General features: G+C 42.0%; 1 protein-coding gene across 3 annotated transcripts in view; it reads left to right on the forward strand.

Annotated features, from left to right (window-relative positions):
- Positions 1–12,305, forward strand: part of LOC134323508 (spectrin beta chain, non-erythrocytic 4-like) — an 81,772-nt gene that overhangs the window by 42,281 nt on the left and 27,186 nt on the right. For all 3 annotated transcript variants that reach the window (XM_063005037.1, XM_063005035.1, XM_063005036.1), the window contains 6 exons: positions 822–1,024; positions 2,423–2,513; positions 6,242–6,388; positions 7,917–8,180; positions 11,083–11,307; positions 12,015–12,104. In XM_063005037.1, the coding sequence (XP_062861107.1) occupies positions 822–1,024; positions 2,423–2,513; positions 6,242–6,388; positions 7,917–8,180; positions 11,083–11,307; positions 12,015–12,104 (1,020 nt within the window). The remainder of the gene's footprint in view (positions 1–821; positions 1,025–2,422; positions 2,514–6,241; positions 6,389–7,916; positions 8,181–11,082; positions 11,308–12,014; positions 12,105–12,305) is intronic.

Raw genomic sequence — 12,305 nt, forward strand, 5'->3', positions numbered from 1 at the left:
AAAGGGAGAAAATGCTTAGAGGTGCTTGGGCGGCACAGGGGTCTAGTATGCTAGCCTGCCACCGGTCTGGCAAGGTGCTCTACAGACAGTTTGCCAAGTCTGAGGGAAGGTAGACTGCTGCAACAGTGACTTCTGTGGGCAGGTCAAGTGCAATAACACTAGTGGTGGAGGATTAACTGAGTATAGCGTGTTCCTCTGTCTGTGTTATGGTTGCTGTAGAGATCGGCAAGTGTGGGAAGGGTCATGTGCTTGTCTAACATTCTCCTTGACCTGGTTGGATGTCGTACATGAGTGCAGAGGGGGGAATGGACAAGTCTAAATTAAACGGTCTCCTTTTTTTATGCGTTTTCTCCCCATTTTTCCTCCCGATTTAGAGCAATTTTGTCTTCCGCTGCTGAGGGATACCCGATTGCATCCGAGGGGAGCATGTCGCTGTACACGCCTCTTCCGACATGTGTACAGCCCTCCTCTCGTCGCCCCTGCATTCTACACAGGCGTCATTTCCGCCAATCAGGATCCTTTACACAGCGTATAAAGATCCCACCCACACATAGTCCGGTCCCCCCCGCAGATACGATGGCCAAATAGTATCTGCTGCAGGCACTGCTAATCATGTCCGCCAGATGGCGCCCAGCCGGCCGGTGGCAACGCCGAGTTTCGAACCGATGAGTTCAGAAACTCGGCGCTGGTGTGCTAGCGGAATATCCCACTGTGTCACCTGGGCAAACTTTTGAAGTATTCAGCGCTTATTAAAAGCACGTTCAGGTCTTTATTTCCATCGCTGAAAAATGAATCTGTGTATCTTTGTTGCTCCTCATCAGGAATCCTCATTAGCACACGTGGAACTCCCGACCACGGTGGAGACAGTGGAAGCTGCCATCAAAAAACATAAAGAATTCAGCACGGCCATGGAGCTCAACCTGCACCGCATCGAAGCCGTCATCGAAGCAGGAGAGAGTCTGATCAGCCAGAGCAACATCTACTCTGAACGGATCAGAGAGCGAGTGGATCTTCTCATCACCAGGTCAGATACTTCACATCTACATAAAATCATAATAATTCATGATCTGGTCTGACTGCTTCTCACTGGTATTTGCTTGGTATTTGAGGGCAGGCTCAGATCGTTTTGGTGATACTACAGGGCTTTGTTGTAGGTCAGGTGATGCACCTCTGCTTAACTCCAAAACCACCACAAGATCCACAAGATCAAAGCCGCCACAGGAGCTGGATTAGTATTCACATTTGCATTGTCCAAATTTAGATAAGCTCTGGCATATCTCAGCTGCATGACACTCTCGCTGGCTGAGTAAGTCCACCGTCTGTACTCTTTCAGCTCTTGTGCCAGCACCTTGACAAACCAGTAGGAGTCGCTGTTGCAGCATCAAAATGACAATTTTTCCCATCCAGCCTTTCTTCCCTCAAATGGGGCTGCACGATGGCTCGGTGGGTAGCACTGTCACCTCACAGCAAGAAGGTCCTGGGTTTGATCTTCTCACTGTTTCTCACTGTTTTACGTTTGACATTACAGTAATTATGTATATTTTAGTATATTCATTAATTTAGTAAAAGACTGTTTATGTACACATTATTTATACACTATAAGGCCAAAAGTATTTACACATCTGACCATGAGCTTGTTAGACATCCCATTTTAAAAACAAATGTTATTAAAAAAGTTCAATCTCAGCCGCACAGGTGGCGCAGCGGTAAAGTACACTAGCGCACCAGAGTTGGGGTTTCGAATACATCGTATCGAATCTCAGCTCTGCTTTCCGACTAGGCTGGGTGGCTTCATGAACAATGATTGGCTGTTGTTCAGGGTTAGGGGGTAAGAAAGTCGGATCATAGGTCCTCATAACTGGTGCGACTGCGGCCCCTGCTGGCTGACTGATGGCGCCTGCACAGGGCTGAGGAATAATGCTGATGGGGGTGTGACCCTCCGTACACAGTGCCCGTCGGTGTATGAACTCGACTCGTGCAGGTGAAAAATGCAGTCTGTACTGACTGTACGTGTCGGAGACTGTACGTGTATGTCAGTTGAGAGGCGTCCTCAGTCAGCGGTGAAGGGTCGAACCAGTATAGAGGATGCAATCAGGGTAATTGGACACGACTAGATTAGGGGAGAAAATTGGGGGAACAAGTGGGAAAAATTATTTAAAAGGTTTGATCTTTTTATAGCTATGACAACTGTCACTTTTATTAAAGGCTTCATACAAAGAATTTGAAGTATGTCTGTGGGAATTTGTGCCTATTCAGTCAAAAGAGCATTTGTACAGCTGGACACTGATGTTCTCTAGTGCTTTGTAATGAGGGTTTGCTTGTGCAATATCAGTGCGCGACACTACTGAATGGGTGCTCTACGTATATTCATGCCTATGGTTTTGGAATAGACTGTCCAACAAGCTCTGTGTTTGACCCACAGGGGGAATCAGAACCGAGACCTGGCTCAGGATTGGCTCAGGAAACTCAACCACCAGTGGGCGCTGCAGAGATTCCTGCAGGACTGTCATGAGGTACAGTATGTGTGTGTGTGTCTGTGTGTGTGTGTGTGTGTGTGTTTGTGTGTTTTGTTATCCACTACACCACCAAGTTTTCATTCTCTTTGGAAAGCAGTGATCACAGAGTTCTGAAACGTGGAGTGGACACTTTTCAGGAAGTTTCATGAGATGTTTCTTAAATATTATTTCATATGTGTAGCAACATGAATGTCTGACATTGTAAAGAGAAAAGGGTTAGAGGTTAGAAGTTAGATGTTGTTGGTTTGGGTTTTTGGTTTGACTGTCATAGAAGTAACCATGTGTAGAGAAAAGGGCTGAGCACTGAGCCTTGTGGGACACCAGAACAGAAATACTTCTTAGTCCTTCCTCCATTATCCTTAGATCTAACTTTTAACTGAAGTGGATTAACTCAGTTCCAAAATAATAATAATAAATATAATATAAATATTTTATATTAATATAATGATATATTATATATACAGTATATATATACTGTATATATACTGTATATACGTATATATACAGTATATATAATAATAAAAGCCCCTATCAAAAATTGGAGCCTATCCCAGCATTTCAATGGCCGCAAGGCACACAGTAACACATTGGACAGGGCGCCAGTCCATCACAGGGCAGACATTCCCCCCCCCCCCCCCACACACACATATACACACACCCGCTCACCTATAGGGCAATTCAGGAACATGCAAACTCCACACTGAAAGGACCCAGACCGCCCCGCCTGGGGATCGAACCCTTCTTGCTGTGAGGCGACAGTGCTACCCACTGAGCCACCGTGCTGCCCTGTATTTGAACTTAATCCAATGAAATACAGTACATATACTTCTGTCTGAATCTAGACCTTAAAAACTGTATAAAATCAGAGCATTTACACCCTCAGTAATGCCTGTTTTAAAGCAGAATGAGTTCAGAGCAGCTAAATAACCAGAACAACGACAGACGTTTAATTTAACATGATGTTTGTGCTTTTTATTTCAGTAAAATATAGAATAGCACTAAATATCTGCTGAATATAAACAGGTTCTCTACATGCGTTTGGATTTTGCTTTGTTCCCTTTTTTCTGCCTGTTTTCTCAGCGTCATTGTCTACGTAATTCTCTCTCTCTCTGTTTGTTTCTGTCTCTCTCTCTTTTACCATATGCTTCACCCCCTCCATTACACCCTCCCTCCACCACCATCCCACGACACCCTCCTTCCACCACCACCCTTCCATTATACCCTTCTCTCTCTGTCTCACCCTCTCTCTCCCCTCGTCTCCGTCTCTGTCTGTTTTTATCTCACACTCGTCTCGGATGCTGCAGCAGAGAAACTGGTTCAGGTTTATAATGATGGAAACATGATGGAAGGAAACAAAGAGGGAGGAACTAAAGAAAGACAATAATCGATGTTCTGGAGTATAAATGGAGTGATGGAGTGAGCTTGGCTTATTTGAGAAGCATTCCTCCTTCCCCTGCTTCCCCTCATCACTCAGATGAACCCCTGCCTTCAGGATTTACATCTTGTTGGGGATTGTTCTCTGTTGCGTGGTGGATATATGTATATCTCATCAGGCCTACAGACGAGCAACTGTAACTCAGTGATGTGTGTGTACATTCCGTCCTCGTGGTGCTCCAGTGTGTGTTTATATGTTCTATAGGGAGAGGATGTGTGTGAGTGTGTGTTCGCTTATAGAAGTTACATTTTTGGTAGCTGGTACATGTGGCATGTGTGTATTACTTTAAATCGTGGCCCTGGTTTCTTATTGGCTGGCAGGTGTGTCTTAATACCTTATAAATAGAGCTGTAAAAAAGTAGAGCTGGTAAAGAGTTGAATGATAGTTGAATAGGAGTTTAATTAAAGTTGAATGAGAGTTTTAATGCCCAACTTTCCTCCCAATCGGTCATATTTTGCTTCCACCTTCCACTTCTGAATGAGGAGAGCCATGACTATCACACTCCCCCTCCAACACGTGTGCTGTAGCCAATCGCTTCTTTTCACCTGCACGATGTGGGTTTATATGGAGATCAGTATCGTGTACGGAGAGTCAAGCACTGATCCTCATTATCCCCCGTCTCGGTGCAGGTGCCATCAAACAGCCAGCAAGTCGTAATTGCAGTAGTTATGAGGAATCACCTCTGGCAATCCCTACCTGACAGAATAGCTAATCATTATCCATATAGTCACCCGGCCTGTCGTTATTGAATGAGAGTAGACGATGAATATACACTGATCAGCCATAACATTAAAACCACCTCCTTGTTTCTACACTCACTGTCCATTTTATCAGCTCCACTTCTACAATTTCTACAATTACTGACTGTAGTCTATCTGTTTCTCTGCATGCTTTGTTAGCCCCCTTTCATGCTGTTCTTCAATGGTTGAGACCACCACAGAGCAGGTATTATTTAGGTCGTGGATCATTCTCAGCACTGCAGTGACACTGACATGGTGGTGGTGTGTTAGTGTGTGTTGTGCTGGTATGAGTGGATCAGACACAGCAGTGCTGCTGGAGTTTTTAAATACCGTGTCCACTCACTGTCCACTCTATTAGACACTCCTACCTAGTTGGTCCACCTTGTAGATGTAAAGTCAGAGACGATCGCTCATCTGTTGCTGCTGTTTGAGTCGGTCATCTTCTAGACCTTCATCAGTGGTCACAGGACGCTGCCCACAGAGCACTGTTGGCTGGATATTTTTGGTTGGTGGACTATTCTCAGTCCAGCAGTGACATTGAGGTGTTTAAAAACTCCATCAGCGCTGCTGTGTCTGATCCACTCATACCAGCACAACACACACTAACACACCACCACCATGTCAGTGTCACTGCAGTGCTGAGAATCATCCACCACCTAAATAATACCTGCTCTGTGGTGGTCCTGTGGGGGTCCTGACCATTGAAGAACAGCATGAAAGGGGGCTAACAAAGCATGCAGAGAAACTGATGGACTACAGTCAGTAATTGTAGAACTACAAAGTGCTTCTATATGGTAAGTGGAGCTGATAAAATGGACAGTGAGTGTAGAAACAAGGAGGTGGTTTTAATGTTATGGCTGATCAGTATACATTGAATGGAAGTTCAATAAAAGTTTAATGGGAGTTGTAAGGAGTTGATTGGGGGTTGAATTAGGGTTCAAGTGGTGTTGAAATGAAGTTGAATGGGAGTATAAATGAATGCACCTAATCTAATGTCTACATGTTAAAGGCTTAAATGATTCCTGTCAGCATGTATAACAGTGATATAAGATCCACATTCACCTTCTGTTATCAGACCCCTCAACTCCAATCAGAAGAACTGAATGATGTTGGATTTGAACTTCAGATTGATTCTGATTGGAGGGATCAAATTTGGACGGGATGGATGGAAGCAACAGAGTTGAATTTATATTATAGCAAAGCAAAAACAAACTGAAGAAAATGAACCCAGACTTGGTGACAGACTCTGTAACATCTCTTAATATCAGCAGTTTACTTAGTGATGATTATAGCAGTGCTCCTTTATTGTTTCTACATACATTTTACATATTTTTATTTTCTTATACATAGTTTGAACTATTATGCTAATTATTCATAATACAATTATATGATACAGGGTGTGGAAATTAAAGCAGTCTGAATGCTGCATAATGAAGACAGTGAAACATTTAGTGTATTTTCAAGTCTGATTTTAAGGGACTGGGTCGTTTTCAGTGTCATTGCTGAAGATTCTAACTGTGTGTGTGTGTGTGTGTGTATGTGTGTTACAGTTAGGTGACTGGGTAATGGAGAAGATGCTAACAGCTCGTGATTCGGTGTGTAATGATCTTCAGCAGCTGCACAAGAAATGGCTGAAACATCAGGCCTTCATGGCTGAACTTTCACAGAATAAAGAATGGCTGGACAGGATTCAGAAGGTGAGAAGTGGCTCTGGTTGGTTTTTACTGATGGGTAGATTAGCCATAATACTAACCTGTAAATAAAAGTAATTATTATTATTAAAGTAGCAGTTCACAGACTTTTCTATTCAGAACCAGGGATGATTCAGTTAATCTTAATGTTGGGGAGTCACAGACCTGTTCAGAAATGTGAGTTCAGGTGCTCTGGTGCAGAGATGTTCACAAGTCACAAAATACGAGTCTGAGTCAAGTCACGAGTCTTTAGGCTAGAGTCTGAGTCAAGTCATGAGTCAATATTCTACACAAAACATAAATTGGAAATGTAGTGTAGAAATAAACGAATAATCTGTAAGTTCAGATAAAAAACAACAACAGATTAGCGACTGAATTTAGCCATTTTACTTAGTGCCTTTACTTTCCTAGGTACCAGTTAAAAGCTTAAACTGACTTTCATTGCAAAACAAAAGCGTGAGATAAATTACGGCACAGCGGCCAAAATCCAAAACACAGCAAAAAAAAAAAATCATAACCACTGCTTACCTTAGCTTATGTTCTTCCAGATGCTATTAAATTTATAATTGTGTGTCCCATTAGAAATAGAATCTGTTATTTTGTAAATGTGCTTATAATTAAAAACCTCCAAACTTTTCCCGGTTGTGAAGTAAAACACAAACTCAAGCGTTTCATTACCACGTCATCTGTGTGACACTGCAAACTAAATAAATACAAATAACAGCATTTCTTACTAACAACTAAAATCAGAAGGTCTGATTGGTTCAGAAAGCGGCTCTTCCCACCATTAGCGCCAATTCTGTAGGAGCGTTCCATTCACATTATCTGTTACTGTGAAGTGCACTACGTAGGGTATTCCACCACTTTAAGTGAGAATCTAATCCAAAAGAGGGAGTAGGGAGCGACGCTTCATCACTACGCCGGAAGCTGGAACATTTACCCATTGCGTGCGTTGCGGGTTAAGACGGCCGGAGCGTTATTATTATTAGAGAGCAGAAAATGACACAATCAGAATGATGTAGGATCATATATATATTATTGTCACACGTAACTAATGTTGCTGACTTTTGTTGTCCACAAGTCATTTTTTGCGAGTCACAAGTCGAGTCCGAGTCATTTGAAATGAGTCCGAGTCGAGTCTGAAGTCGCTGAGTGTGTCACTTATGTGCGACTCGGACTCGAGTCGAGTCCCCATCTCTGCTCTGGTGGCACAGTGGTCTATCTAGCTCTCTCAGATGGTGACCCAGTAAGTTTTTGCGACCCAGTAAAAGTTTTCTGAAGAAGAAAACCTGCACACAAAACAGCTGAGCCTCCGTGGGCTGAGAACTTCAGTCACTGGACTGTAGATGACTGGAAAACTGATCATATCTGATGATATGATTGAAAAGATTGAAAAGTCATAGCCATTGTACAGTTAAACACTTACGGACATTCACGGATGCCAACTTCAGGGGGCACAGGTCCAAATCTGGGTAGGTCTAGATCCGGTAGATGTCCTTATATAATATATATATTATTATTTTTAATTTGACAGGATGGAGAAAGGTTGATGGAGGAGAAGCCGGAGCTGAGTGAGATGGTGCAGCAGAAGCTGAATGAAATTCGGGAGTGTTGGTTAGAACTGGAGAACTCTGCACAGATTAAAGCTCTGCAGTTGTTCGAGAATGACCGGGCACAGCAGATCTCTCAGAACTACACTCGGCTGAACGAACGCGTGCAGGAACTGGAAGTACAGCTGTGTCACCTCGACCGCGGCAACGACCTCACCACCGTCAACAAGCAGCTCAAAAAACTACAGGTTTCTATTCACTGTATTCACGTCACAGGAACAGAAACTTCTTAGCAGCGTTTTATTATATCTTTGTGCTTTTCAGTTCATTAGCAGCATCTTCTTTTACAGCATTTATACTATTTAATCAACATTAAAATGCTTTAGCTTTCAGCTGTAGGTAATTGAGGGACCAACATCAGGGTGCATCAGTAATCAGATCACTTCTAATTCATGGCTTATTTCTTCATATTGAGATAAACAATCAGGACTGAAGGATGCTTGAGAATAAACATTGAAATTCTTATTCAAAACCTTTTTTGATTGTTTTGGGTGTTTAAAAGATTTTTAGGATCTTTTGAGGCAATAAAATGAAACATAGGGCTAAAAGTAAAAGTGAGACTTGAAAAGATTTTGCACTACAAGAATCCAATCTAGTGTAAAGTGATTCAACACAATGATGTCAACAGTTCACATACACAAGGATGTAGTATATTATAGCAGTCTTGGCCATTTAGTGGTTTCTGTGACCTGCAGCTTTTTATCTGTAACTGGATGTTCGGACCACTTACTATCATGAGGTCTTTTTGATAATCTGGTTTTAATGTCCGGCTATGACTACTACATTTTCTGCATTTAGCGGACGCTCTTATCTAGCGCGAGCTTCTGGTATAAATCTGGATGGATCTTTTACCACTCTACTTGCAAATGTGTTTTTCTGGCACAGACTCAATCTTTCAGTAGTCCAGATAGTTTAGGTCATGACTTTTAGTAAAGTCATTCCAAAAGCCTACATTCCACCTGCTTTATTTCTTTCTAAACACAAGGAGTTCACAAAGTTATATCAAACACAGTCATGGACAATTTAGTGTCTCCAATTCACCTCACTTGCATGCCTTTGTACTGTGGGAGGAACCCGGAGGAAACCCACATAATTCTGTGGCTAAGCCACTAACAAAAAGGGGAAAATCACAAATGAATAATGTGGCCAAAATACCAGAAAAAATGAACAAATAAAAGAAATAAAAATAATTGCAGCTGCGACAGAACAGGGATTGCACAGAAATGAGAAAAGGATGTCACAATATGACAGGGAGTTCTGACCACAACCAAGTTCTCAGAAAATTAGGGAACCTTGAGAACTAGCCTCAGATTAGTGCTACTGTAGTCAATCATCAATAGCTTGGCGCCTGGTCTGGGGTGTGTTACTGGATACTGGACACCAAAGAGGTGAAAAATTGAAATGAAAAAGGCTGCATTGAAATACGTGTCCCCAACAAGGGTATGTAAACTTTTGACTTTAACTGTAGATGATCGGTCTGGATGCCGATGTGCACAATCTCAGTCCAGTTAATTTCTGTTATTCTGGAAATAGTGGTCACTGATGAACTTTAGATCATGAGGTGTAACTTGGTGTATCATTTTAATAATCGTAATGATATTGCACTACTGTGTTAATTATTATTGTAAAGCTAACTGATGCTGCTGGTTTTCCGTTTTTCTTTGACAGCATGGCACTACTTAAAGCTGAGTTCAGTTTGAGTTTCAGTCCTTCATCCACATCCATTCATCCATCCATCCATCAGCGGTACTGTAAACTACATTTCTGCTTTTCTGTTTCTGCTTCTTCTGTAGTAAGTCTGTATCCTTACTAAACTAAATCTTCCACGGTATCATTGTTCCTCCTGATTTTTATCTCTTCTCTTCAGTAGCTGACAGCTCTACATGCTTTATTAACATTAGCATGTTACAACCCCAAATCAGAAAAAGTTGGGACAGCATGGAAAAAGCAAATAAAATAAAAACACAGAGTTTCTTACATTTACTTTGATTATTATTTGATTGCAGACAGAATAAACCTTCACTTTTGCAGTTCAGGCCTGCTACACATTCCAAAAAAAGTTGGGACGGTAACACAGAGTTTCTTACATTTACTTTGATTATTATTTGATTGCAGACAGAATAAACCTTCACTTTTGCAGTTCAGGCCTGCTACACATTCCAAAAAAAGTTGGGACTATATATATATATAGAGAGAGAGAGAGAGAGAGAGAGAGTTCTTGACTTAAAATATGAAAAATATAGGTCGAAAATATGAAAAATATAGGTCCCAATATTAACAACTGAGACAGTAGTCACATAATGCAGAATAAAATCTTTAAATTTAAATTCTCTATTCTCTATCTCTACATCACCTGTTTAAAATCCCATCCCTATATAGTTTTTTCACCTCATTACTAGCCCTAAATTATCCCCGTCCCAACTTTTTTTGGAATGTGTTGCAGGCCTGAAATGCAGGAATGGATGTTTATTAATAAATGAAATGAAGTTGAGCAGATTAAACATGTAAAAATCATCCTGTCTGAAATTAAATAAAAGTCAAAGTAAATGTAAGAAACACTGCATTTTTATTTTATTTGCATTTTCCAGACTGTCCCAACTTTTTCTGATTTGGGGTTGTATTAACATTTACATGTTTTTACTTTATTTGATTATTAGCATACACTTGAGGTCAAAAGAATCCAGTCGGTGACTCAGATGATTCATCTGCTGCCGTAGAAAGTTCTAATTACTCATTACTGAATACGACTGATCAACTACAGCAGGTGACGTCTCTGTGCCCATATAAATAGTCTGACACAGAACAGTGGTCAGAAATGAAAACCTTATGAATGAAAAAGTGTCAGCTTATGAATCTTTTGACTTCAACTGTATCTTTAGCTTCAGCTTGTTTGTTTTTAGTTCTAGCGGGTACGGACACTCCTCACTCCCTTCCTTCATACAGCACTCACGAAGCAGGTCACTGTAGTTACGGACTGATTAGCTTCAAGATGAATGAATGAATCTGGATGTTATGAAATGACCCAGTTTGGTTCTGATTAGCACGAGATACATTAAGAAGGTATAAACGGATCCTCTCGCTGTGTATCAGATGATGGAAAGACAGATGGAGGAATGGTGTAAGGACGTGTGTCATCTACAGCAACAGTCCGTCTCTCTACCAGACGAGTGTTTGATGTTAGACGCCGTTTCGGAGCAGCAGACCGAAGTCGAGTCGAGGATCGTTCGTCTCATCGAGCCGCTCAAGGAGAGGCGGAGGATCCTGCTCGCCTCCAAGGAGGTTCACCAAGTACGACGAGACCTGCAGGACGAAATCGTGAGTATCTTAACGCTATACTGCTGAAGGTACGTGCTCAGTACAGACTACATTTTTCACCTGCACGAGTCGAGTTAATATATACCGATCAGCACTGTGCACGGAGAGCCACACACTGATCAGCATTATTCCTCAGCCCTGTGCAGGCGCCATCAATCAGCCAGCAGGGGTCGTAATTGCACCAATTATGAGGACCCATGATCCGGCATGCCCCTCACCCTATGAACAACAGCCAGTCGTTGTTCATGCAGCCACCCAGCCTAGCCAAGTGGCAGAGCTGAGTGTCGATACGATGTATTTGAAAACCCAGCTCTGGTGTGCTAGCGTACTTTACCGCTGCGCCACCTGAGCGGCCCTCCATGAGAATTTATTTAAATTTGAAAAGAACTCCGTTGATTGCTCTGCATTCGTCCACCATATTTGTAATTTTTTGGGAGAAAAATTGTGCCTCACTGAATGCTGGGATTGGCTTCACCACTTAGGAAGCATTGGACACTCCATCATTATTCAGTCAGATTATCACTTAGAATTAAGGCACCTCATAAGGCAGCATTTTAAGGTAATTTAAGAATTTTGACATGCCTTCTTCTCGGGAGTGTAGGATGATGTGAAATGCGTCTATGTAGAGAGATCCAGACCCAAAGTGTGCATAACATTAAAACAACTTTATTATTTTACTGATGTATAAACTGTTTGTGTGTTTTTAGCTGTGGGTGCAGGAACGCATCCCGCTGGCCATGTCACAGGAAACAGGAAGCACATTACAAGCTGTGCAACAACTCATGAAGAAAAATCAGGTACGAATAGAACGATGACCAATCACAAACACCGATCCACAAAGTTGAATCAGTTCATCTGGACACAAGTTTGGTGTAGAGATACGTTTCGTCACTCATCCAAGTGACTTCTTCAGTCTGAGCTGGTGGTGGATACCCCGACCTTATATGCAGCCGATCTGCATAATGACCGATCACCGCCCATTGCATAACAATGAAACC

Source organism: Trichomycterus rosablanca, chromosome 11, assembly GCF_030014385.1.
Source record: "Trichomycterus rosablanca isolate fTriRos1 chromosome 11, fTriRos1.hap1, whole genome shotgun sequence".
NCBI classification, from domain to species: Eukaryota; Metazoa; Chordata; class Actinopteri; order Siluriformes; family Trichomycteridae; genus Trichomycterus; species Trichomycterus rosablanca.